The following is a 27,279-nucleotide window of genomic DNA, read 5'->3' on the forward strand; positions in this document are numbered from 1 at the left end:
ACAGAATATTGGACATTATAAATTTATTTTCCATCTAACACAGACATGTCAAACACAAGGCCCGGGGGCCAGATGCAGCCCACAAAGTGGCTTCATGTGGCCCGCGAACCCATCCTGGAGACAGTGAGGAAATGGCCCCTGCTGCCTTAGCCCTGGCCCAGGCTGGCCGGGAGCCAATGTATAATTTTGTGGTGGCCATCTATGCTGAAACACATTCAGTATTAGCTCCACAAGGCCATCTGGATACATCAAGGGACCAGCCCCTGCCGTGTCAATCCCGCCCCCTGGGCGCACACTGGGGAGGTATCACCCTTTGTGAGGAATGAAGAAATGCACCATTGCCTGGAAGTGGCAAGCACATGGCCCTGCCTACTTCGGGCAGGCTAGGCACTGGGCAGCATTGCACTTTTCTTCAGATTCATGCCACCCGGCTCAGCCTCTCTGCACTGTGAGGAGAGCACCCTGCTGCCTGCCAAAACCAGGCAGGCTGGGGGCTGGGCAGCACTGCACAGGTAACGTCGACTCTCATGCTGCTCATGGCATCCCCTCCCCTAGAGCCCACCAAGCCGGATATGTGAAGTAGGCGAGTGCCATGTGCTGGCCACTTCCAGGTGATGGTGCATTTCTTCATTCCTCATGAAGGATGACACTTCTCCAGCTGTGTTTCTTGCCTGTTTTTCTCCCTCCCTCATCTCAAATATTTTCCCACCACTCGAAGGAAGGAAGGAAGGAAGGAAGGAAGGAAGGAAGGAAGGAAGGAAAAAAGGAAGGAAGGAGAGGGAGGGTCTGAGGGAAGTCCTGCTTTAGTCCTTCCCTGCTGCCCTTTCACCATCCCCTTGCCCCCTCCTCCTGGGGTCTCCCATCCTATTGCTAAGGAAGCTTTGGATACAAAGCCAGGTCTCCTCACATGGAGAGGGAGTGGCTCTCCCTCTTGACTTTGCTCTCGTACCCATCATGAGCAACCTGGCTAAGGAGAACAAGCATAGCAGAAGCAGCCTTGAGGAGGAGGTAAGTGCAGCTGGGCACCCCCTTGGGTAAGTGGGGCTGGGCTTAGTGCCGTGGGTGTTTGAGGATTGGGCTGGGCATTTGATCTCCGTGCCACCGTCCAGCCCCCCCCACATGGCCTGAGAGGAACAGTGAGGCTCCTCCAGTGGACCGTGCCTTGGCACTTTCCCCAGTCCCATCTCTGTCTGCCAGAGACCCTCACATCTGTCCCACTCCTGCCCAGGCCCCCATAGGTACCCTTGACGCGAATGATGTAGAGCTGGCCATGCCCACCCAGTAGGCCACATGAATTCCAGCCACGCCCACCCAGTAGGCTGCTCCCACCCTGGCCACACCCACCCGGCCCCCTGAAGGTAATTGTTGAATAGGTAGATTAGTAGGGGAGTAGTTTCCCACCGGCGGGAAATCCACGACCCTGGGTTGGGTGTTGTTTCTTTGGCGGGAGATTCCTGGCCGGGGGTTGGCTAGCGTCCAGCGGCTGCTGGACATATATTGAGCCACCCGGACGGGGATCCCCAGTCGGCTCCACGTGTATCAATAAACATCACTGCTGCAATACCTCGCTGTGCGTGTCGTCGATCCGAACACAACAGTAATGGCAATGCTGATGAGGCCCTCAATGAAATTGAGTTTGACATCCCTGATCTAACAGAACTTTTGCCCTGGTTTTAGATCTCCATGGGTTGGAAGCTCCCCCTTTTTGGAGCCACTACAGGGATCTTTTTTCTGCTGCCTCTATTAGTGCCTTCCCCTTTTTGCATTAACACTTTAAAAGTTGTTTATCAAGTCTCCCTGACCAGATCATTATTGTTGAAAGTCAGCACCCACCCACCCTCCTAGAGAAGGAAATATTTGGGGGGGGGATATTAAATGCATTTCCCCAAAGGAAAGCAAACCCAAGTCTCTCTGCCCCAAGCAGAAATCAGGTCTGTAGAAATGCAGATTTGATAATCCTTTCAGAATGATTGGAGCCAGGGAGCTTAGAGCTGATGGGATTAGAAAGACAAAGATGCCTAGAACCAGCAACCCCTTAGCCAAAAAAATCCAACACAGGAGATAGCCATCAGCCACAGCCACATGGAAGCAGGATATGACCTTTAGGGTATAATAGGATTAACCCACCACCATCAGAAAGGGCACACTGAAACTCAGGTCGTTCATGCCACAGGAACAACTCCAAATACGAAAGCCCGAGAAGGTATAAAAACCTACCACTCCCAGCAACACGTGGTCAGCTTTCCCAGAGGCAAATTTCTGTCTGGCTCTGTTGTTCAATAAACTACAATCTTCTTTCTAAAGAAGTCTCAATTTTGTTTATTCCTGGCTTGGACTGGACCCTGATGAAGATTTTTCTTTCAACACAATGAAACAAGCTATTGAAATACAGCTTAAGTCCATATACCTTATTTGTCACTGTACTTTGGGGTGCCTTTTTTCCTGGAATTGAGAAGTCCCACTTTCTCCCACAGAATGGAAAAATCACGATGGTCTTTTGTGGTCGGTTCTCTGACCTCCGTGACCAACAGCAAAGGAGTTACTCTCCCTCTTTTCCTTTCTCTTCTCTTCTCCTACCACCATGAATTAAGGTTACCCCCCACACACAACTTAGATGTTCCAGGACTGAAGCTACAAGTGGCATTTTCAACATATATGTATCAATCTCCCAAACATCTGCTTGACACATGCTGCTTTAATGCCCCAGAAATAAATTGGTGCAGCACTGGACATTTTGTGTATTTACTAATTTGATATGGCAGCCATCTCACTATCCAAAGTTACTCCCATTCCTCACCCTCTCACCCTCTCCACATTTTCAGAGCAGCAGGGCCAAAACCATGGGTGGGGGGGAATGTACTGTATGAAAATGGAGTAGGTCCAACTTCCTCTGGGTACATACTGCTTCCTGGAAAAACATCTGTGCCAGCACTTCTGGCTACCAGCTAACAAGCTGGATACCTGCCAAAGACCAGTAATATGCAAGTTAAGGCAAAACTTTAACAAAGAAGGGTCCTTTTTTTACTGTAATTGCGATTTGTTTTTGTTTGTTCTTTTGCCAATTTCCAGCATTTACTACCAGTTCCCACTAAAAACCCATTCATTAGGGAAAACTGATTTAGTGCCTGCTGCAAGCAATGTCCTAAAATTAGGTCTGATTACATGATGCCTCTATTCATAAATGTAAAAAACATACAACTGGAATTCTGGGCTCAATTTAGATCATAAGTTGAGGACTATCTATGAGATAAGATAATCTTTATTGTCATTTTTTACTGTGAACACACTGGCCATTAAAAATGAAATTCTGTTGCCTGCTCTTAACAAGGAAAGCAGGTTGTGAAGAGGATGTGTATTGTCCCAGACAATCTTGCGGACCCGGCTCAAGCAATGCTTATGTGCTATGTCCTGGATGGAAGGGAGGGAAATGCCAACAATCTTTTCGGCCATCCTCACCACTCTCTGCACCGCCTTCCTGTCTGAAGCAGTGATGCTTCCAAACCAGACTGTGATGCTGTATGACAGGATGCTCTCGATCGTCCCACAGTACAAAGTGGTCAGGACAGGGGAAGGAAGAAGTGCTTTTCTCAAGCGACGCAGAAAATGCAGGCGCTGCTGTGCCCGCTTCACCAGTGTCTCACTGTTGAGCGACCAAGTGAATGTACTCGTTAGCTGCACACCCAGAAACTTGACACTGCTATTCTGTACCAGCCTGCTACCGGCCCTGCAGAAAAGGCAGGGACAACCCCTTTACAAATGGCAAGAGGCTGGAATTACGCCTGCCAAATTTATAGCTACAAAAACAAACAAGACACGAACCAAGAAACAGGAGCTTTAAGAAACACGAACTATCCAAGCGGTTGCCTTCAGCAAACCAGCCCTCCCCACACATTCCCCTTATATAGAGTTCAGGGCGTGGCTTCTCTCTGCCTCCTTCCGAGAAGCCCCATTGCCTTCCTCTGTTTACTCCTAATTGACTGCCTCCTGCGTCGGGTGTCCTTGAACAGGGCCAGCTGTGGGTCATCTTCATCCACGCTGTCAGGCTCACACAGCTGGGTCTCCGTGGTGACCAAGTGGGAGGGGCCTGGCTGAGGGCTCTCATCAAACTGTCCAATCCCCTCAGCAAGGTCTTCAACACCCCCCTCCTCTTCCTCTGAGTCATCCGACCCAACTGCCGAACCCACAGGCTGACCCTGAATCACAACAGCTGCTAACCACCTCCACAGCTCAGTCATTAATACACAGAGAAGTATGGCTGTGCCTGCCTTTTCTGAGGCTGTGCCTGCCTTTTCTTATAAGGAGAGAGTGGGGCTGTTTTAACCGCCTGGAACCCAGGAGGGATTCAAATGACTACTTAATCTGATGGTGAATTTGCTCTTTCACACTGTTATTTATAGCAGGGTATCTCTGTACACTATTCCAGCAGAGGAATTCTTATATATTAATGTTATTTCGCAACTTTCTCATTTCTCTAAAGCAGCGTTTCTCAACCTCAGCAACTCATAGGACTTCAAGGTCCTTCTCACAGTTATTGTTTTTGAGCCAGGTATTGCCTAATCTTTACTTGTACCTTTGGTTTTTCCTGCCTAAGTGTAAAGCCTTGTTTTTCTCCACATTAAATTTCATGTTGTTGAATAGGACCAGTGGTGGGATTCAGCCAGTTCTCACCAGTTCGGCAGAACCAGTAGGTAATTTTTTTGTTGCCCAGGCCCAGAATAGACTTCTGGAAGTGGCATCCACACAGAGAACCGGTTGTTCACATATTTGAATCCCACCACTGGATAGGACCTATTGTTCAAGTCTGTCAAGATCTTCTTGGATCCTGAGCTTATCTTCTGGGGTATTGGCTGTTCCTGCCAGCTTAGTGTCCCCTTCTATTCCCTCATCTAAGTAATTTATGAAGATTTTGAAGAGTACTGGGCCTAAGACAGAACCTTGTGGTACCCCACTGCTTACTTCCCTCCATGTAGGTGTAGTACCATTAACAACACTTGAGTGTGATTTGTCAGCCAGTTGCAAATCACCAGGGGAACACTCTATTCATGCACATCTTTATCTTTTTAAGTCCACATAAATTCCCTTGTGCTTGCAAAATGACACAAATGTGTTTGACTTGTTTCCTTGCTGCATGCTGGATAAGAGATATGTGGTCAGGGGGAGGGAGAGAAATATTTCCCAGTTTCAGTTTCCATGGAGGAAGCTGAGCCAGCAATCATATTTAGCTGGGCAAAACTCCTATTATAGAATAAGCAATACAGTAGTAGGTTTTTGCTACTGGATCTCCTCATCTATCATCTCCGTCTGAAGGAATGTATGTACTAGTATGTCGTGTGTTTGTAAGAGAGTAGTGTGCACATATATGTGTAATTACCTGTTTGTTTATTTAGCATATTTATCAAGCCTTCCATTTCGCAAAACCATGATTCTGGGTAGCACATAAATATAACAACTAGTAAAAACACCATAACAATCTAAAAACAGTCAAACGTATAGTAAATAAAATAAAAAATGGTAAATAAAATAAACATAAAGATAAAGGTAAAGGTTCCCCCGCACATGCGTGCTAGTCATTTCCAACTCTAGGGGCCGGTGCTCATCTCCGTTTCAAAGCCAAAGAGCCAGCGCTAGTCCGAGGACGTCTCTGTGGTCATGTGGCCGGCATGACTAGACACCAAAGGCGCACGGAATGCTGTTACCTTCCCACCATAGTGGTCCCTATTTTTCTACTTGCATTTTTATGTGCTTTCGAACTGCTAGGTTAGCAGAAGCTGGGACAAGTAACAGGCGCTCACTCTGCTACACGGCACTCGGGATTCTACCCGCCAAACTGCCGATCTTCTGATCGACAAGCTCAGCGTCCTAACCCACTGAGCCACCGTGTCCCTTTCAAAATAAACATAAAATATATGAAAGAGAGCCATATTTGCCCCTTCCCTATGTGATTGAAATATCAGGAAAATATCTCAGAAAAGTGACTGCATTTTTAAAGTGTTATTTCGCCTTCTTTTCTTCTCCTCCCACTTTCCTTTTGAAATGCTTTTTCTACTAGCAGCTGTTTTGAGCAATTGAAAAGAAAATTTAAGTAAAAATTAGAGAGAAGTTTTTAAATTAAAAACTGGACAACCCTCCTTTTTCCAGCATACAGTACAGGAAGAGAGAGAGAGAGAGAGAGAGAGAGAGAGAGAGAGAGAGAGAGAGAGAGAGAGAGAGAGAGAGAGAGAGAGAGAGAGAGAGAGAGAGAGAGAGAGAGAGAGAGAGAGAGAGAGAGAGGGAGAGAGAGAGAGAGAGACCAAGCAACCCATTAAGATAATTTCAGCAAAAGGAAATGGAATTGCCAATGACAAATGTTTTTGAACAAGAATTAGTTTTTTAAAGACATGCACAGTAAAGCTTGGATTATAATTTGTGGTACCCATGGCTTATTTTATCAAATGCAAGGAAGATTAATAATTTAAGCAAGCTTGATTGAGAAGGCTGCGTGGAGGAGATAGAGCTGCTTTTACAACTCTCTGCGGAAAGTCAGGCCACTGCCTGCCAGCAACTGACTACAGATGCCATCCAGCTGCTCACTTTGAGACACTGTGAAGTGCTCCTTCCAGTCACCAACAATGCCTGCAGAGGGAAGGGGGGGAGAAACAAACTCAGTTGCCAGGTTTCCCCTGCTATTTTTCTGCCATTATAGCCCAGCAGGATTTAGATAACTTGTTTTTTTGTAGGAGCTCACCTTTCCTGTTTGTTTCCCACACCTCTCGGTTGCATTTCAACATTGCAAGGATCGCCTTTCCAAAATTTGACACCCACCATGGATTTGGGACTAAAGCCTCCCCAGGTGTCAGCCTTACCAGGTAGAGTAGACAGATATGAAACAAGACCAGATAAGCTCATTCTACTTAATTTAAAGCTACACTGACAGAATCTTGCTAGTCTGAAAGTACAACTTCCTGCCATCTCTTTTACAGCTTAAGAATATCAGGATGAGTCCCTCCTGAGCCTCTTGCCCTACCCACTGTCCAGCTGCAGATTATACTGTCTCTTTTGACCATTCCCTAGGCAGCATCTCTTTGTCCAACCTCCAAAAGTCTTTCCCATACTGTATGCTATCACATCAGGTCTCTGTCAGAGTTGCTAGCCAAGACCCTCCCTGCCGCATTTTGAAAGGCTGAAGTTTAATTGCTCTGTTCACTCTCTCCATCTGCCCCCTTGTCAGTTGCAATCTAGTTTCCATCCTCACCTTTTCTGAGGAAGGGTGACACGGTGTGGTTCATGAGACAGGGCGACACATTAGCCAAATTAGCCATTGTGTTTCCTTTCATGGTCTCAAACTTGGTACGCTCCAAAATCTGATTCAGAACTGGTTCTTGAATCTCTAATCCCAGGAACTGGCCTATTTTACTCATTTCCCGAATTGGATCCTAGGGAAAAAGCTGAAATGGTTAACAGGAAGGAAAAATGTGACCAGGTTACTGGCAGGAGATTTGCCGTGTTTGTTTGAACATCTTAATCCAAAATCTTTGTCGGCCTTTCTCAAACGTTTAGCTAGGAAGAATTATTAAAATTATTTTCAAGCCTCAGGGGAATATTGCATAAAAATAATAAAAACAAAGTGAAAATTTCATTACACGATTCACATTTATCATCCAGTTACAACAATAACAACATGACAGGCAGGCAGCTAAGTTGTGGTGCATAAGCATTCCCATTCCTGGTAATGCTGCTATTGCATAAAGTTCAAGAAACAAAGTTTATTATTTTTCTAATCATCAACGCTTGCAGAACCTTAAAATCCCACGGACCCACATTGAGAAAGACTGATCTGTATCATTGAATGATGCTCTCTTTTTTTTGCAGCAGGTATCTTTGTTAAGGAAAGGGAAGCTTCTCACCTCTTTCATGTCTTCATAAAAGAGATAGAGTATTGGGTGACGCTTCTTGGCCTCCCACCAGCCACAGACATGGTCAAACCATGAGCCGCAGATAACTAGAAACAGACATAAGAGAACACTGGAAAATTACCTGTACCTCTATTCTCAAGGAGAAAGAAAGAAAATACAAGTAGTCCTCAACTTACAACAGTTCATTAAGATGAATGGTTCATTTAAGATGAAAATCCTAAAGAGGAAAATAACTCAAGAAGTGTGGGAAACTCTGAAAAATGCGACCATAAAAACCCACTCCAGCACAATACCACTGAAAAAGAAAAACAAGAAATTCAAGAAGAAACCAGCAGATCTCCACAAAGATCTCTCAGACAAACTGAAAGACAAAAAGGACAAGTACAAAAAAAGGAAAGGGGGAGACATAACTAAGGCTGATTATCAGTAGTCCGCCAGAACATGCAAAGATGAAGTCAGGAAAGAAGACAAGCTCATGATCCAAAAAGATCTTGACAAACTTGAACAATGGGCCCTATCCAACAAAATGAATTTTAATGTGGAGAAAAGTTTTATGTTTAGACTAGAAAAACCAAAGGTATAATAAGTACAGATTAGGTGAGACCTGGCTCAAAAACAGTAACTGTGAGAGGGACCTTGGAGTCCTAGCGGATGATCACTTGAATATGAGCTAGCAGTTGCTGCAGCAGCCCAAAAAGCTGATACAATCCTGGGTTGTATAAACAGAGGTATAGGATCAAAATCACATGAAGTATTAGTACCGTTTTATAAAACCCTAGTGAGACCATACCAGGAATACTGCAACCAGTTTTGTCACCATTCTACAAAAAAGATGTTGAGACTGGAAAAAGTTCAGAGAAGAGCAACTAAGATGATCAAAGGTCTGGAGACTTGAACATACGAAGAACGGCTGCAGGAGTTGGGTTTGGCTAATCTAAAGAAAAGAAAAAATAGGGGTGACATGATAGCAATATTCCAGTATTTGAGGGGCTGCCACAAAGAAGAGGGGGTCAAATTATTCTCCAAAGCACCAGAGGGCAGGACAAGAAACAACGGTTGGAAATTAATCAAAGAGAGAAGCAACCTGGAATTAAGGAGAAACTTCCTAACAGTGAGGACAATTAACCAGTGAAACAGCTTGCCTTCAGAAATTGTGGGCCCTTTATCACTGGAGGGTTTTAAGAAGAGACTAGACATTCACTTGTCTGAAATGGCATAAGTTCTTTTGCTTGAGCAGGGCACTGGACTAGAAGACCTCCAAGGTCCCTTTGAAATTCTATTCTATTCTATTCTATTCTATTCTATTCTATTCTATTCTATTCTATTCTATTCTATTCTATTCTATTCTATTCTATTCTATTCTATTCTATTCTATTCTATTTGACTGTTCGAAGTTGCAATAGCACTGAAAAAAGCAACTTGTGATAGTTTTTCACACTTAGGACCGTTGCAGTATCCCCTTGCACTGTCCTGGGGTCATGTGATCAACTTTTGCGATCTTCTGACAAGCAAAATCAATGGGGAAGGCAGATTCAGTTAACAACCCTATTACTAACTTAACAACTGTGGTGATTCACTTAACAACTATGGCAAGAAACATCATAAAAATGGGACAAAATTCACTTAACAACTGTCTCACTTAGTAACAGAAATTTTGGGCTCCATTGTGGTCATAAGTCAAGGACTACCTATAGAACAAGACTTATCATATTCACTGATAATCTTATTTGCACCTTATAAATAAACACTCCCAATACCACACAATCTGAGGGTCAGCATGTTGACTGCAAATTGCAGATAAATTGCAGACAAATATTTGCACAGGGACTCCTTTTGTCTGTGATGAGGTGTTGCACGCCTTAGAGGGCTAACATGCCATCTATCCTTCGAAGTGCATATCTTGCAATTAAGGGAATTACTACAGTCTAGTTGATATATCTATTCATAAGTTAGCACTAATTGTGCAAGACTGAAGACTCTCACAGCTCGTTACCTTTTTCAGTCATGGCCCCCAAATCAGCGACCCATGCACCCTTTTTTGCTGGATATTTTTTTTTAATCCCATTTATGTCCCGCCCTTCTCCGAAGACTCAGGGTGGCTTACAATCCAAGAAGCACAAATCAATGTGCTTAGCAATAGCCTTCATTCTATGTATACGCCTGCTTATTAGGGCTTTCGGGGGTCCCCAAGCGGCATTATTACAAAGTCAGCTTAATTGCCCCCAACAATCTGGGTCCTCTTTTTACCTACCTCGGAAGGATGGAAGGCTGAGTCAACCTTGAGCCTGGTGGGACTCTAACCTGCACTAATGGCAGGCAGCTGGTGTTACTTAAGGAGGCATTAGCCCACTGCTCCACCAAGGCTCTTTTTATTTTCCTGATAAAGAGTTTTTTTGTCAATTCTATTCTACATTTGAAAATAACATAATCCCGCAAATGGCCACACATTTGGGATAGTTTGATAAACCATTCTATGACACGGTTTTTCAGGAATGTGGCACAGTTCAGAGGAAATGCAATTAATCCTCGGTTTATGCCAACATGTCTGTTGCTGGGCAAGACATTTGTTAAGTGAGTTTTGCCCCATTTTACGAACTTTCTTGCCACAGTTATTAAGTGGATCACTGCACTTAAACGTTTCTGGCTTCTTCGACTTTGCTTGTCAGAAGGTTGCAAAAAGTGATTCTGTGAACCTGGGATACTGCAACCGTCATAAATAGCATGTGAATATTGATTGTATGACCACAGGGATGCTGCAATGGTCATAAGTAACTTTTTTCAGTGCCATTGTAACTTTGAACAGTCACTAAACAAACTGTTAAATCGAGGACTAGCTATAGTTCTTTAGACCAGTTATTATTATTATTATTATTATTATTATTATTATTATTATTATTATTATTATTATTATTATTATTATTATTATTATCAACAATGGCTTGGGATATCTGAGGGAACACCTGCTGCCGGCATCAAGTTCCCTTCGTCCAGTGCGCTCCCACAGGCAGGGTCTTCTCAGGGTGCCACCGGTAAGAGATTGCCGGCGGGTAACACCCAGGGATAGGGCCTTCTCAGTGGGGGCGCATGCCCTTTGGAACCAGCTGCCAGTGGAGCTGAGGACTGCCCCCGACCTCCGTTCATTCCGCCGGGGCCTGAAGACCTGGCTCTTCGAGCTCCCTGGCCCAGGCTGAGGATTAATCTTATTTTAACTGGGGTTTTATTTATGCAGGGACAAATATAATTTTTTTTTAAAATTTGTTTTTAATTTTTGTATCTTGGTTTTTTAATCACCCTGTAAACCGCCCTGAGTCCCTCGGGAAAGGGCGGTATATAAATGTAATAAAATAAATAAATAAAATAAACAACAACAACAATAATAATGTTGGAAGGGACCTTGGAGGTCTTCTAGTCCAGCCCCCTGCTCAGGCAGGAAACCCTATACCATTTCAGACAAATGACTGTGCAGTCTCTTCTTAAAAACTTCCAGTGTTGGAGCATTCACTGAGGCAGGTTTTACTCTCCAGGTTTTACTCACCCTTCCCAGCGAGGAACTTATCCAGAAACTCTTCCCAGTTTCCTGGATGTGGCAAGGTTTTGTTCATGTGATGAAAGTGGAAATACGAAACCACAGTGTCCTTGACATTCCTGGCGATATAGATTACCTGAACAAAAGGGGCAAACAAGGAAGAATGCAAAAGCAATTCTCAAGCCATTCCCTCCCTCTTGCTCCTATGTGAGGTAACGGCCTGTGCTCTACCTATAGTGTCTAGTGTCAACCCTGCTAACATCGAATGTTCTTGCTTTGACAAAAGATGAAGAAGCAGCTATTTATTTATTTATTTATTTGAATTTCTATACCGCCCTTCTCCCGAAGGACTCAGGGCGGTGTACAGGGCAATAAAAGCACTACATACAAAAGTTAAAAGTAATATTAAATTAATTTAAGCCCTAAGTAAATAATTAAAAATACCCCAAACCCTTAAACCAGGCCGGCCTGTTCAAATAAATAGGTTTTCAGATCACGGCGGAAAGAGCGAAGGTCGGGAGCCTTCCGGAGCTCAACCGGCAGGGCTTTTTTTCTCATAGAATGCTCAGAATGGAGTTCCGGCACCTTTTTTGGGTGGAACCTTGTAGGGTAGGCAAGGCGGGTTGTATGACATGTGTGAGTTCCGGCACCTTTTTCTTTTACAAAAAAAGCACTGTCAACCGGTAATTGATTCCAGAGGGCAGGCGCGCCCACAGAGAATGCTCTCCCCCTGGGGGCCGCAAGCCGACACTCTCTGACCGACGGCACCCTGAGGAGGCCCTCTCTGTGGGAGCGCACAGGACGAAGGGAAGATGACGCTGGCAGCAGGTGCTCCCGTAAGAAGCAGCTATTTCATATGTTAAATTTGTGTGTTACTGTTAAAGCTAGAATTAGTTATTGCTGGGAAGGAGGAGGAACAATGTCTCTCAAGGTCGTTATGAAATAAGATGAAAACTGTAAACTTGAATGCATTTGGGTCAATATAAAAGGGGGGGAAATGACATTGCCATAGGTGTATACTATAGGCCGCCCAACCAAGCAAAGGAAATACTGTAGATGAACTTTTTGCTAGTCAGCTAACTAAGGTATGTAAGAAGCACATCACAATAGTAATGGGGGACTTTAATTACCCTGATATCAACTGTGAGACAAACTGTCGAAGCTCGTCCTGCAGCAAGCAGGGCAGAGTGCCGAACACAGGAACGAGAGACCTCCGCTGCGATCTGCAAGCACTTTATTCTCCAAGGCAACAGCCGCAACAAGAAACAAAGCCAGCGTTGGCCGCTACCTGCTGCCAATGCTGTTATATACACACCCAAAACACCCGCCCATACTCCACCCAAACACGTCCACGCCCTCCCATTCCCTATAACTTTCCCACCCCTCCCCTACAAGTCCCTTCGCCCGCCGCCCAACCAGGTAAGCCTCCTCCCGCGCGCTGCCGTCACCGTGCTCCACCCCCTCACCACCTCCCTGCCGCGCCCAACTCCGAAACCCCCCGTGGTCGTTCACGCCCGAGGCTCCCAGCCACCCAGGCACCGCGGCGGGAGGGGGCCTGCCCCCCAACAGACCCGCCGGCTCCCAGGTCATATAGCCCTGCACCCGACTGTCCAGTGTCTCGGCCTGCCTTGCCAAACGTAGTCCCGGTGGCCAAAGCCGGGGAAGGGCCGGCGTCGTGCAGCGGGCTCCCGAAATGGCGGTCCCGCTGTCAGCCGTAGCGCTTGTACCCTCCCGGGCCGCCGTGAGTGGGGCCGAGCCTCCGCCGGTCAGCTGTGGCGCGGAGGAAGACAACCGGGGCGGCGGCGCGGCCTTCCGGGCCACCGACGCGCCGCCAGGCGAAGACAGCTGCTGTGCCGTGGAGGACGACGGCCGAAGCGGCGGCGCGGCCTCCTGAGCCTTCCGGGCCGCCGACACGCCGCCAGGTGCAGTCAGCTGTTGTGCGGCCATGGAGGAGGACGGTCGAAGCGGCGGCGCGGCCCCCGGAGCCTTCCGGGCCGCCGACACGCCGCCAGGCGCAGTCAGCTGTTGTGCGGCGGTGGAGGCCGACGGCCGAAGCGGCGGCGCGGCCTCCTGAGCCTTCCGGGCCGCCGACACGCCGCCAGGCGCAGTCAGCTGTTGTGCGGCCTTGGAGGAGGACGGTCGGAGCGGCGGTGCGGCCCCCGGAGCCTTCCGGGCCGCTACGGGGCTGATTCCGTCCGGCGCGACCTCGGGAACCTCGCGGACCGCCGGGGAGGCAGGCAGGTCCGGCGGGCAGCAGGCGGGGGGTGCTAGGGAGGCGGAGGGGCCCCCCCTCAAGTGTCGGGCTCCCGAGGCCCGACATGCTGCCCCCTCTACCAGGGGCCCACCTGGAATGCAAGGAGAGAGAGGTGAGTGCTCCGTTATGTGACCTGCAGTCTCCCCTTGGGTCCCTCCCGGCTTCCCTGGATGTTTTCGGTGGAACGTGCGGAGAAGGCGTGGTGCGCACACATCCCCATCCCGCACCCAGGTGGCCTCCTCCATGGGGTATCCCTTCCAGAGCACCAAGTATTGCACCCGCCCCCTCCGTTTTCGGGAGTCCAGGATCTCCTGTACCTCATAGTGGTCGCCGTGTACAGGCCCTGGGCCGCCCTCCCCCACCGCCGCAGTGGCAGTTGTAGCAGGCTTCAGCAGGCTACTGTGGAAGACGGGGTGTATCTTCCCAAGGAGGGGGGGTAGCCGAAGCCTGACGGTGACAGGGTTTACCACCTGTGTAACCCGGAACGGCCCGAGATACTTGGGCCCTAACTTCTTACAGGGCACCTGTAGCCGCAGGTACTTCGTGGAGAGGTATACAAGATCACCTACTTTAGGGAGTGCAAATGGTCGTCTCTTTCTGTCTGCCTGCTCTTTGTATGTCCCTGCAGCCCGCTCTAACGCCTTCTTTGCCATCCCCCATACTTCCTCCAACCGGTGCATCCACTCCCCAGGTGTGCAGGATGCAGGGGCACCCTGATCACAACCTGCGATGGGGACGAATTCATAACCTGAGACTACTTTAAAGGGGGAGAACCCAGTGCTGCTATGCACCGCGTTGTTGTAGGCTACTTCCGCAAAGGCTAGCAGATCCACCCATTCAGACTGCTGGTATGAGACGTAGCAACGCAGGTATCGCTCCACTGCCGCGTTTGCACGTTCCGCAGCCCCATTTGTGCTTGGGTGGTACGCCGAGCTCAGGCCCTGTGTCGCTCCGATGTAACGCACGAAGTCCTTCCAGAACCGGGCCGTGAACTGCACCCCTCGGTCCGAGATGATACGTCGTGGCACCCCGTGGAGACGGTAAATGTGTTGGACAAACAGCCAGGCCAACCGACGGGCCGAAGGCAACCCCTTGCAGGGGATAAAATGGCCTGTTTCGAGAATAAGTCTACTACCATCCACAAAACGTTGTATCCCTTGCTTTCCGGTAGTTCGACCACAAAGTCCATGGCAATGTCCTGCCAAGGCCGTATGGGGTCCGCCACCTGTTGCAGAAGGCCTGCCGGTTTGTTGGTGGAGGGCTTGGTGGTTGCGCAAACGCGGCATCTCTGCACGTAGCTCTCGATGTCTCGCCTCATGGTTGGCCACCAGAACTGGCGGCAAGCCAAATGTAGGGTTTTTACGAATCCGTAATGGCCTGCCTGCCTGGCGTCATGGCACTGATAGAGCGCTCGATCCCGTACCGCCGCAGGCACATACAGTCTGGCCCCGTGCCAAGCTAAACCATCCCGCACCGTGAGAGTATCGGGGTGCACCTGCATCCACTCATCAGTTGCCAGTGCCCCCTCGCAGGCCTGCAGGAAGTTGTCTGTTAAGGCGTTGGCCTTGTGCTCCGCCCCGTCCACCGGGCGGGGTGGCGGTACCAGTGCTTGCACCACCTCCTCTTTCCGGCAATCATATTGAGGTAGCCGGGACAAGGCGTCTGCCAGGAAGTTCCTACCCCCGGGCACATACTTGAGCCGGAACCGGAAGCGCCGAAAGTACTGGGCCCACCGCACGTGCTTTGGGGACAGTCGGCGAGGCGTTTGTAAGGCTTCCAGATTTTTATGGTCCGTCCATACCTCGAACTCTTGGCTAGCCCCTTCAAGCAGATGTCTCCACGTCCCCAAGGCCCAGCGGACCGCGAAAGCCTCTTTCTCCCAGATAGCCCAAGCCCTCTCCGCGGTGGTCAGTTTCTTGGAAGCATAAGCGCAGGGCCGTAGCTCCCCCGTCGCGTGCCGCTGCAGAAGGACAGCTCCAACAGCCACGTCACTCGCATCGGCCTGCACTACGTAGGGCAGGTCAGGGTTCGGGTGTCGTAGGACGGACCATAAAAATGGCTTTCTGTCAAAGCTCGTCCTGCAGCAAGCAGGGCAGAGTGCCGAACACAGGAACGAGAGACCTCCGCTGCGATCTGCAAGCACTTTATTCTCCAAGGCAACAGCCGCAACAAGAAACAAAGCCAGCGTTGGCCGCTACCTGCTGCCAACGCTGTTATATACACACCCAAAACACCCGCCCATACTCCACCCAAACACGTCCACGCCCTCCCATTCCCTATAACTTTCCCACCCCTCCCCTACAAGTCCCTTCGCCCGCCGCCCAACCAGGTAAGCCTCCTCCCGTGCGCTGCCGTCACCGTGCTCCACCCCCTCACCACCTCCCTGCCGCGCCCAACTCCGAAACCCCCCGTGGTCGTTCACGCCCGAGGCTCCCAGCCACCCAGGCACCGCGGCGGGAGGGGGCCTGCCCCCAACGGACCCGCCGGCTCCCAGGTCATACAGCCCTGCACCCGACTGTCCAGTGTCTCGGCCTGCTTTGCCAAACGTAGTCCCGGTGGCCAAAGCCGGGGAAGGGCCGGCGTCGTGCAGCGGGCTCCCGAAACGGCGGTCCCGCTGTCAGCCGTAGCGCTTGTACCCTCCCGGGCCGCCGTGAGTGGGGCCGAGCCTCCGCCGGTCAGCTGTGGCGCGGAGGAAGACAACCGGGGCGGCGGCGCAGCCTTCCGGGCCACCGACGCGCCGCCAGGCGAAGACAGCTGCTGTGCCGTGGAGGACGACGGCCGAAGCGGCGGCGCGGCCTCCTGAGCCTTCCGGGCTGCCGACACGCCGCCAGGCGCAGTCAGCTGTTGTGCGGCCATGGAGGAGGACGGTCGAAGCGGCGGCGCGGCCCCCGGAGCCTTCCGGGCCGCCGACACGCCGCCAGGCGCAGTCAGCTGTTGTGCGGCGGTGGAGGCCGACGGCCGAAGCAGCGGCGCGGCCTCCTGAGCCTTCCGGGCCGCCGACACGCCGCCAGGCGCAGTCAGCTGTTGTGCGGCCTTGGAGGAGGACGGTCGGAGCGGCGGCGCGGCCCCCGGAGCCTTCCGGGCCGCTACGGGGCTGATTCCGTCCGGCGCGACCTCGGGAATCTCGCGGACCACTGGGGAGGCAGGCAGGTCCGGCGGGCGGCAGGCGGGGGGTGCTGGGGAGGCGGAGGGGCCCCCCCTCGAGTGTCGGGCTCCCGAGGCCCGACACAAACTCTGCACCAAGTAGAAGATCAAACAGATTCCTGACAAACCTAGCAGACAACTTTCTCTCCCAAAAAGTAGAGAAGGGAACTAGGGGATTAGCCATATTGGATTTAATTCTCACAAACAGAGATGAAATGATAGAAAATGTTGAAGCCACAGGAACCTTGGGGGGAAGTGATCATGCAATATTGGAATTCAACATTATGGAAGCACAAGCAATAGAACACAGCCAAACTAGAGTCTTGGATTTTAAAAGAGCTAATTTCAATAAACTTAGAGAGACCTTGGGAAGAATTCCATGGATGAGAGTCCTAAAGGGGAAAACAACTCAAGAAGCTGGGAAATTTTGAAAAGTGAGATAATAAAGGCCCAGTCTAGTACAATACCAACAAAGAAGAAAAATAACAGCTCTCAAAAGAAACCAGCATGGATGCATAAAGAACTCTCTGATAAATTGAAAGATAAAAAGGACAAGTATAAGAATTGGAAAGAGGGGCACATAACTAAGTCAGAATATCAGCAAATAGCCCATGCCTGCAAAGATGAAGTGAGAAAAGCAAAGGCTCAAAATGAACTAAGGCTTGCGACCAAAGTAAAAATTAACAAAAAAAGCTTCTTTCAGCATATAAAAAACAAGAAAAAGTTAAGGAAATGATTGGTCCATTAGTGGGGGAAAGTGGCAAGAAGGTGACAAGCAACAGGGAGAAAACAGAACTATTTAACTCGTTTTTTGCATCTGTCTTTACATAAAGGGAAAAAACAGTCCAACCTACCAAAACCAGTGCCATAAAAACCAGAATAGAAACACAAGTTAAGATAGGCAAGAAAATGGTAAGTGAACATCTGTCCAGCCTAGACCAGTTCAAATCACCAGGACCAGGTGGATTACACCCCAAAGTTCTCAAGGAACTGGCAGACATGATCTCAGAACCACTGAACTATATTTTTCAAAGATCCTGGAGCACTGGGGAACTACCAGAGGACTGGAAGAGAGCTGATGTAGTTCCCATCTTCAAAAAAGGGAAAAAAATAGATCCAGGAAACTACAGACCTATCAGCCTGACCTCAATACCTGGGAAGATTCTGGAAAAGATAATCAAACAACAAATCAACGAACACCTTGATGCAAACAATGTCATCACTAAAAGTCAACATGGGTTTGTCAAAAACAGATCATGCCAGACAAATCTTATTGCATTCTTTGACCAAGTGACAAAATTAGTGGACCAGAGGAATGCTGTAGATATAATTTACTTGGACTTCAGTAAGGCATTTGATAAAGTAGATCACAACCTACTACTTGATAAGATAGAAAAATGTGGGTTAGATAGCATCACCACCAGTTGGATTTGTAGCTGGCTGACAGGCCGTACTCAGCGTGTGGTCCTCAATGGAACTGCATCTACATGGAAGGAAGTGTGTAGTGGGGTGCCCCAGGGCTCTGTTCTGGGCCCAGTGCTCTTCAACATCTTCATTAACGATTTGGATAAGGGGATAGATGGGGAACTCATCAAATTTGTAGACGACACCAAGCTGGCAGGAATAGCCAATACTCCAGAAGATAGGAGGATCTGGACAGACTCGAACACTGGGCGCTATCTAACAAAATGAAATTCAGTGGTGAAAAAAGTAAGGTTCTACATTTAGGCAGGAAAAATCAAATGCACAGGTATAGTATAGGTGGTACCTTGCTCAACAGTAGTAACTGTGAGAGGGATCTCAGTGTCCTAGTAGACAATCACTTCAATATGAGCGAGCAGTGTGCTGCAGCTGCCAAAAAAGCCAACACAGTGCTAGGCTGCATTAACAGAGGGATAGAATCAAGATCACGTGAAGTACTAATACCACTTTACAATGCCTTGGTAAGGCCACACCTGGAATACTGCATCCAGTTTTGGTCACCACAATGTAAAAAAGATGTTGAGACTCTAGAAAGGGTACAGAGAAGAGCAACAAAGATGATTGGGGGACTGGAGTCTAAAACATATAGGGAACGGTTGCTGGAATTGGGAATGTGTAGTTTAATGAAGAGAAGGGTGAGGGGTGACATGATAGCAGTGTTCTAATATCTCAGGGGCTGCCACAAAGAAGAGGGAGTCAAGCTATTCTCCAAAGCACCTGAAAGCAGGACAAGAAGCAACGGATGGAAACTAGTCAAGGAGAGAAGCAACCTAGAACTAAGGAGAAACTTCCTGACAGTTAGAACAATTAACCAGTGGAACAACCTGCCTCCAGAAGTGGTGAATGCTCCAACACTGGAAGTTTTTAAGAAGAGACTGGACAGCCATTTGCCTGAAATGGTATAGGGTTTCCTGCCTGAGTAGGGGGTTGGACTAGATGACCTCCAAGGTCCCTTCCAACTTATTATTATTGTTATTGTTATTGTTATTATAAGAGAAGATAATAATTTGGTGGGTTGTCTAACAGAAGGGAAAATTGACCCTTCAAATTAATTGGAGAATGTGATTTATGACAGCAATGAAAAGGAGGAGAATTGAACTTAACATATTGTGCTAAGGGGGAGGGGAATTCAGACTCCAGCTTCTCCTAGCAAGGATTGCCAATGTTATAGGGCTAATAAAAGACTGATCCGTCAGAATCTTGACATGAAGAAGAAAAGACCAAGCCACAAACATTGTTAAAGAACTCCTAACCTCATACAAACTCTGAAAGTTGAATGAGAAGCATTGATTTGGTCAAGATTTCATAAATTCTTCATTAAGTCACAGACACCAAAACTGCGCCCAACATCCTATTAAGTTCTCACCCTGCACTTCTTTGTGACTATCCTCTCCTTTACCCACAATCAAGCCAGGAAATAGAAGGAGGTACTGATATGGAATCTCAATTTAGATTAAGCCGGTGTCCTACCATTCCCTCCCAATGGTCCTGACCTTGCACTTTTGTTCCCAAAAGTATGGAGCCAGGAGATGAACTGGCAGGTGACTTTTAAGTGAGTGTGGAGAAGGCCTGGCTTCTGCATTGTCCAAGTCTGAAACAATGGGGACAAAATGTTCAGGCAGGTTTTGACAAGTTTTTCATCCTCCTCACCGTAGATACTCACCTGAAGGGAAGGTGATTGGAGGAAACATATCCAAAAAGGGCATCCGCTTGTAGATGGGGGCTCGAGCACATTTCTCCAGATTGTCTGCATTTTGGATCATGTCCACAGTCTCTTGCAACCAGGTGCTCCCTAGAAAGAAGAGGAGAGAGTAGAAAATGGAGAGTTCACAGCAGTGCTTTTTTTGTAAAAGAAAAAGGTGCCAGAACTCACACATGTCATACAACCTGCTTTGCCTACCCTACAAGGTTCCATCCAAAAAAGGTGCCGGAACTCCGTTCTGAACATTCTATGAGAAAAAAAGCCCTGGTTCACAGCAAGTGTAAAACCTTGAAGGTCTACTCTTCCATGGGGCATCCATAGCAGGGTCAAGAAAGTCAAGATAGCAATCAGTATGAATTGAAACCCTCTCTCTTTCTCTCTCATGTTTTAAAAGGGGTGGGGCTTCAAGTGTGTGGTCATGACTGCCATCTTGACCACCCTTTCCATCCTCTCTCCATCATCCAGATGTTCACAGCTGCTACAGAAAGAGCTTCTGAGAAACCATCTTTACCCTAAGAAGGGAAAAAGTAGATTAAGGTTAAATCCAGTAACAGAAAGGAAGGAAGGAAGGAAGGAAGGAAGGAAGGAAGGAAGGAAGGAAGGAAGGAAGGAAGGAAGGAAGGAAGGAAGGAAGGAAGGAAGGAAGGAAGGGAGGAAGGAAGGAAGGAAGGAAGGAAGGAAGGAAGGAAGGAAGGGAAAGAAAAAAGAAAGAAAGAAAGAAAGAAAGAAAGAAAGAAAGAAAGAAAGAAAGAAAGAAAGAAAGAAAGAAAGAAAGAAAGAAAGAAAGGAAGGAAGAAAAAGAAAGGAAGAAAGAAAGAAAAAGAAAGGAAGAAAGAAAGAAAAAGAAAGGAAGGAAGAAAGGAAGGAAGGAAGGAAGGAAGGAAGGAAGGAAGGAAGGAAGGAAGGAAGGAAGGAAGGAAGAAAGAAAGGTCACATTATGGGTTGGTTTCTGAATGTTTCGTTAGCAGGCTAGGTAACATCTTCAGCGAAGTTTTTAGGGGATGTCCGTGTCAGTGTTGTTCTGTTTATAAGGGCTTCATGTGGTCGGTAGGTAAATGTTAAATGAACAACTTAGCCCCTCATCCTTTGAATCCCCAGCTCCATTCAGTATCAACTGCTGTATCATTTCATTGAAGATGTCACCTAGCCTGCTAACAAAATGTTCGAAAACCATCCCACAAGCTTAGAGAACAAGTCTTCACCCTCATCCTACACCTGAGCTACAGATATTAACCACTGTTGCAGATCATATAATCCCAGAGAGATAATAGATGTGGGAAAAAGCAGAATACAATGGACCAGAGTACATGCAGTATATTTAGAATAGAAATAGAAATAGAAATGGAAATGGAAATGGAAATGGAAATGGAAATGGAAATGGAAATGGAAATGGAAATGGAAATGGAAATGGAAATGGAAATGGAAATGGGATGGAACGGAACGGAATGGAACGGAACGGAACGGAACGGAACGGAACAGAACAGAACAGAACAGAACAGAATAGAATAACAGAGTTGAAAGGGACCTTGGAGGTCTTCTATCCAGCCCCCTGCTCAGGCAGAAAACACTATACCATTTCAGACAAATGATTGTCAAAGTTCCATCAGCCTGGTCTACTGAATCAACTATCATCAAAGTGATTTCCCCCTTTTCCTTCCTCAAGCCTTTTCTTTTGCTCTAGTATCAGTTGTTTTGTAAGCCCAACAATAAAAACAGTCCAGTTATGTTTTTTGCATGTCCTTTTACTCATGAATTCCTTAAATGTCATTTAAATAAAACGCTAAAGCAGCACAGCAGGTAGACCTTTATTTCCAGGGCCTTCTGGGGGAGGAACCCTCTCTCCACTTTGATGTCAGGGTCCCCCATTTATCTCCTTGACGTTTACCTGCTTTGGGGTAAGAGCAGATGAGAAGATCATCCGGCCGTGCCTGGAAGCTTTCTATCTGATCCCAGTGTTCTGCGGTTGTGGTGGGCAAAGAAACTCCTTCAATCTCTATCAGTGAGCAACGTGTGACATATTTGGGGTCCAAATCTTCCAGGCTAGACGGTAGCTCCATATTCTGGTTGTGGAGAAAAAAGAAAATATCAGTAAATTTCGCTTCCCGGATTTTATCCCAGTGCCTTTCTTTTGCTTGGTTCAATTTTCTGATCTTGCCAACAGGTAAAGATTATTTTTGGTTCCTGTCCTTCAGGCCAACCAATAATTCTTCTTTTTATATGCCTTGGGGTTTGGCTTTCTTCCAGGTCTGTAGATCCCAAGCGCCCGAGTAGTAAAGACTGAAATGGAGAAAAATGTTTGCTTACTGATATTACTTAATCCTAAATCTACACTTTGAGCCTGGACCTTCCCCTATGTTAAATGAACAACTTAACCATTCACCCTTTGAGTCCCCAGCTCCATTCAATGTCAGTTGCTGTATCGGTTGAGAAATGGTTCCAGATGTGCTGAATTCCAGAGAAGAGAGAGAGGAGGCACATCCACTATTGTTATCACTGGCTGCTAAAATGTTGCTGTTTTTTTTAACAAAATACTTATTCAAAACAAAAGTCCCTTACGCTTCTATGTATGTGATAGCAAAATAAACACATTAAATATACTTTTTCCTAGGGTTTGGAATCTTTTGCATTATTTAGAAGAACTTCCACATCCTGGGTACAAACAGTGTTCTGTACACCAGTGTTCTGTACAATTAGCTATGGTAGCTAATATGATTGAGCCGAATAGGATCCTTAGCTCACCATTTAACTAGAATGTCTAGGGTGGATAGAGGCTGTATGATGTATGTGCAAAATAAGCTCTGCCAAACTAAAAGTGAAAATAAATAAATGAATGAATGAATAAATAAATAAAGAAGAAGAAGAAGAAGAAGAAGAAGAAGAAGAAGAAGAAGAAGAAGAAGAAGAAGAAGAAGAAGAAGAAGAAGAAGAAGAAGAAGAAGAAGAAGAAGAAGAAGAAGAAGAAGAAGAAGAAGAAGAAGAAGAAGAAGTTGGAAGGGACCTTGGAGGTCATCTAGTCCAACCCCCTGCTCAGGCAGGAAACCCTATACCATTTCAGGCAAATGGCTGTCCAGTCTCTTCTTAAAAACTTCCAGTGTTGGAGCATTCACCACTTCTGGAGGCAGGTTGTTCCATTGGTTAACATTATTATTATTATTATTATTATTATTATTATTATTATTATTATTATTATTATTATTATTATTATTATTATTATTAATTATTTGTTCTAACTGTCAGGAAGTTTCTCCTTAGTTCTAGGTTGCTTCTCTCCTTGACTAGTTTCCATCCATTGCTTCTTGTCCTGCCTTCAGGTGCTTTGGAGAATAGCTTGACTCCCTCTTCTTTGTGGCAGCCCCTGAGATATTGGAACACTGCTACCATGTCACCCCTCACTCTTCTCTTCGTTAAACTACACATTCCCAATTCCAGCAACCGTTCCCTATATGTTTTAGACTCCAGTCCCCCAATCATCTTTGTTGATCTTCTCTGTACCCTTTCTAGAGTCTCAACATCTTTTTTACATTGTGGAGACCAAAAAAAGGTGTGGCCTTACCCAAGCATTGTAAAGTGGTATTAGTTCTTCACCTGATCTTGATTCTATCCCTCTGTTAATGCAGCCTAGCACTGTGTTGGCTTTTTTGGCAGCTGCAGCACACTGCTCGCTCATATTGAAGTGATTGTCTACTATGACTCCGAGATCCCTTTCACAGTTACTACTGTTGAGCAAGGTACCACCTATACTATACCTGTGCATTTGATTTTTCCTGCCTAAATGTAGAACCTTACTTTTTTCACCATTGAATTTCATTTTGTTAGATAGCGCCCAGTGTTCGAGTCTGTCCAGATCCTCCTATATTTTAAGCCTATCTTCTGGAGTATTGGCTATTCCTGCCAGCTTGGTGTCGTCTGCAAATTTGATGAGTTCCCCATCTATCCTCTCATCCAAATCGTTGATGAAGATGTTGAAGAGCACTGGGCCCAGAACAGAGCCCTGGGGCACCCCACTACATACTTCCTTCCATGTAGATACAGTTCCATTGAGGATCACACGCTGAGTATGGCCTGTCAGCCAGCTATGAATCCATCTGGTGGTGATGCTATCTAACCCACATTTTTCTATCTTATCAAGTAGTAGGTTGTGATCTACTTTATCAAATGACTTACTGAAGTCCAAGTAAATTAGCCAGGAAAAATGAAGCTGAGATCTGAATCACTTCTCAACTGATAAAGCAACTGAGTTGGGGACTCAAAGGTCGAGGTGCTGTATCATCCATTAAGGGTTTGCAGAAAGAGATGGTTGGTTCTAAGTGAATTAATTTCGTTTTGTACAAGTAGAGAAACTATACTTTAGCAACCTGTCCTTTGACTAACACCTAGGTGACTATGTCTTTTCATTTCAAGTTAGTTCCAGGTGACTATCAGATGGGAAATGGAGAATTCCACCTTCTTATACAGATTATTCCTGCCCTTCCAAGTGATGTATCTTAAATTTGAGTCAGAGAATTTGAAGCAGGTCATTATGCACCCAAAGATGGAAGTCTCTTCTTCCAATAGTACTGATAAGAACTGGGCATTCATTAGAATTTTACTTTTCACCTGACTTTCTTTCTTGCATTTACCTTAAGGGGAGGAAATAGCAGTACTATGGAAGAGGAGCAAGATGAGCTTAACAAGGTAATGGCAAGACAGAAATGGAAGAAGTTATATGGAATCTGATGGCCACTGGTTTAATTATGGCATGTACATATCTGTTTTCTTACTCCATTCTGCCATAGATTTACAGTATAGGATATAGGAAACTATAGATAAGATCCAATATGTAGAACTACAGATTTATACTCAAGTTCCAATCAGCTGACAAATTACCTTCATGAAGCAATTCATTCCAAAATACACAACAGGTGCAATTGCATAATTTTCCAGATCACCAAGGTAATTTCTTTATCCCTTCGTTTGAGTTAGTAAATGGGATAAGAAAGCATTCGTGGTTTTCTATTGTTGTGTGTGTCAGATTACTGTTCAGAATGAGGAAACATTCTTCTTTTTTATTTTTCAAGGAAGCCATGGAAGCCAAAAACCATATTTGCAAGTGTGCTTGCCTTGGTAATTGAAAGATGAAATTTGTAAACTTTTAATACGTTAACCCTATGCAATAACAAATAAGCACCATGTGTAGATCTTAGTTGTTTGTTTGGGCTCAAGAGTTCATATACACATATACATCACACTCCCCCAGCATCTCTGTGTGTGTGTGTGTGTGTGTGTGTGTGTGTGTGTGTGTGTGTGTCTTTGAGTCACCTGGTGACTGCCTGGACAGGTTCCTGCAGATTTTCAGCAGTATACCATTGCCTGTTTCCTAGGGCTGAGAGAAAGTGACTATCCAACTGGCTTCATGCAGAACTAAAACTCCGTTTCCCATTGTCTAGCCTAGTGCCTTAACATCAAACTGACTAACTTCCTTTAGTAGTACTGGGTGGGAATTTTGCAGGACAGTAACTAGATTAAGGGACGCGGTGGCTCAGTGGGTTAGGACACTGAGCTTGTCGTTCAGAAGGTCGGCAGTTTGGCAGGTCAAATCCCGAGTGCCGCGTAACAGAGTGAGCGCCTGTTACTTGTCCCAGCTTCTGCCAACCTAGCAGTTCGAAAGCATGTAAAAATGCAAGTAGAAAAATAGGGACCACTATGGTGGGAAGGTAACAGCGTTCCGTGCGCCTTTGGCGTCTAGTCATGCCGGCCACATGACCACGGAGACATTCTCGGACAAGCGCTGGCTCTTCGGCTTTGAAACGGAGATGAGCACCAGCCCCTAGAGTCGGAAACGACTAGGACATATGTGCGGGGGAACCTTTACCTTTACCTTTAACTAGATTAAAGATGGTGCCAGGAGCTCATGAGTTCTAGTTCTGCGTTAGACACAAACCCAGTTGGATGATTTGATGCCAATCACTTTCTCCCAGCCCTAGTAAGAAAATAGCATCAAGTTACTTTCAAAACATTTTTTAAAAAATCCAGCAAGCATTTATTCTTTATCAGAAGTCAGGGTTGCCCAAAACAACTTCCTGGCACTTAATTACTAGCCTCGATATATGAGAAGGACAGCATATATAGCTTTTCGGACCATCCCCAAATAAGATTTGCAAGAGATAAATTAATGTCTATGTTAACTTGTGTCTAGGCCCTAAGGTCGTATTTGGCCTCAAAAATGAATGTCAGTGGACATATTCTAAAAAGTAACAGTATAAGACTTCCGGTGGCTGCGCGGCGCCGGAGACAGCCTTCCCGGGCTGCCCGCGGCTCAGCTGAGTAATTTTCACCCGAAACAGCGCCGATCAGCTGTTCGGGTGAATTTGAAGCCCCCTCCTCGGGAGAAGAGGAGGGGGTGAGGCCCCAGGTAGGGGTCGAGTTCTCCGGGGCCGCCTGAGCTTGTAGCTTGGGCGGCTGAAGGATTGAACTCCCCCGTAGCCTGGGTCACTCCCAGCTGGTCAGCGTCTCTGCTCCGGATTTCTTGGAGCAGAGCCAGGCGTTTGCGACCACCCCTGCCTGAAGGAAGGACTATGGAATAAAAGGAGCAGGCAGAGCGGTACAAGAGGAAAAGGTGAAGAGGATTATTATATTTTACTCTCGAGCTCGATGGGCTTTTTAAACTTAAAGTGAAAGTGCGTCACAAGTGAAAGTAGAAGATGGCGGCTAAACCTCCCCCAAAAACTCTTCGGAGTGGTGGAACTTCTCCGGTGCAACAATCATCATTGCAGGCGTTGCGTCCTCCTGATGTATTGACACCGAAGGATTTACAAGATGCTCTTGAAAAACATGCCCAGGTAATTCTGGAATCAATGGGTGATAAATTTGCACAGATGGAGGAGAAATTGGAGAAATTGGAGGAGAGAATGGAAGAGAGGATGGAACAGAAGTTCAGTGTGTTGAAGGTAGACATTTTGTCTTCAGTGCATAAAGTGGCTGAATGTGTGGAAGATCTGGATGAAAAAGTGGAAGATTTGACTCAAAAGAATGCCATATTAGAAGCAAAAGTATTGGAGAATGAAGATTTAAGAGACAAAATGGACAGAGAATTGAGTCTTGCTCAATATTACCAGATGCAGTTTGCTGTTAGAATCAGAGGCTTAAAAGAGAATATTAAGGAAGATCTAAAGCAGCTGATTTCTGAGGCTCTGGAAGTGGTATTGAATCAGCCAGCATCTGAAATAAAGGGAGGCATGGATAAAGTGTTTTGTGTGAATTCATGGATTGCTAGACAGAGAAAGCTGCCTAGAGATGTGGT

At 46.6% G+C, this 27,279-nt stretch overlaps 1 protein-coding gene across 1 annotated transcript; it reads right to left on the reverse strand.

The window, feature by feature from the left end:
* Nucleotides 1-6,499: 6,499 nt before the first annotated feature.
* LOC308676314 (sulfotransferase 1C2-like) lies at nucleotides 6,500-24,872 on the reverse strand (the record flags this gene model as incomplete). Its single annotated transcript, XM_081342127.1, has 8 exons — nucleotides 6,500-6,612; nucleotides 7,232-7,412; nucleotides 7,884-7,978; nucleotides 11,428-11,554; nucleotides 19,792-19,889; nucleotides 19,962-20,090; nucleotides 21,886-22,060; nucleotides 24,867-24,872. The coding sequence occupies 8 exons, from the start codon at nucleotides 24,870-24,872 to the stop codon at nucleotides 6,500-6,502; spliced, it is 924 nt and encodes a 307-aa protein (XP_081198253.1).
* Nucleotides 24,873-27,279: the final 2,407 nt, after the last annotated feature.

Source organism: Vipera berus, assembly GCF_964194415.1.
Source record: "Vipera berus genome assembly, chromosome: W".
In the NCBI taxonomy this organism is placed as follows: domain Eukaryota; kingdom Metazoa; phylum Chordata; class Lepidosauria; order Squamata; family Viperidae; genus Vipera; species Vipera berus.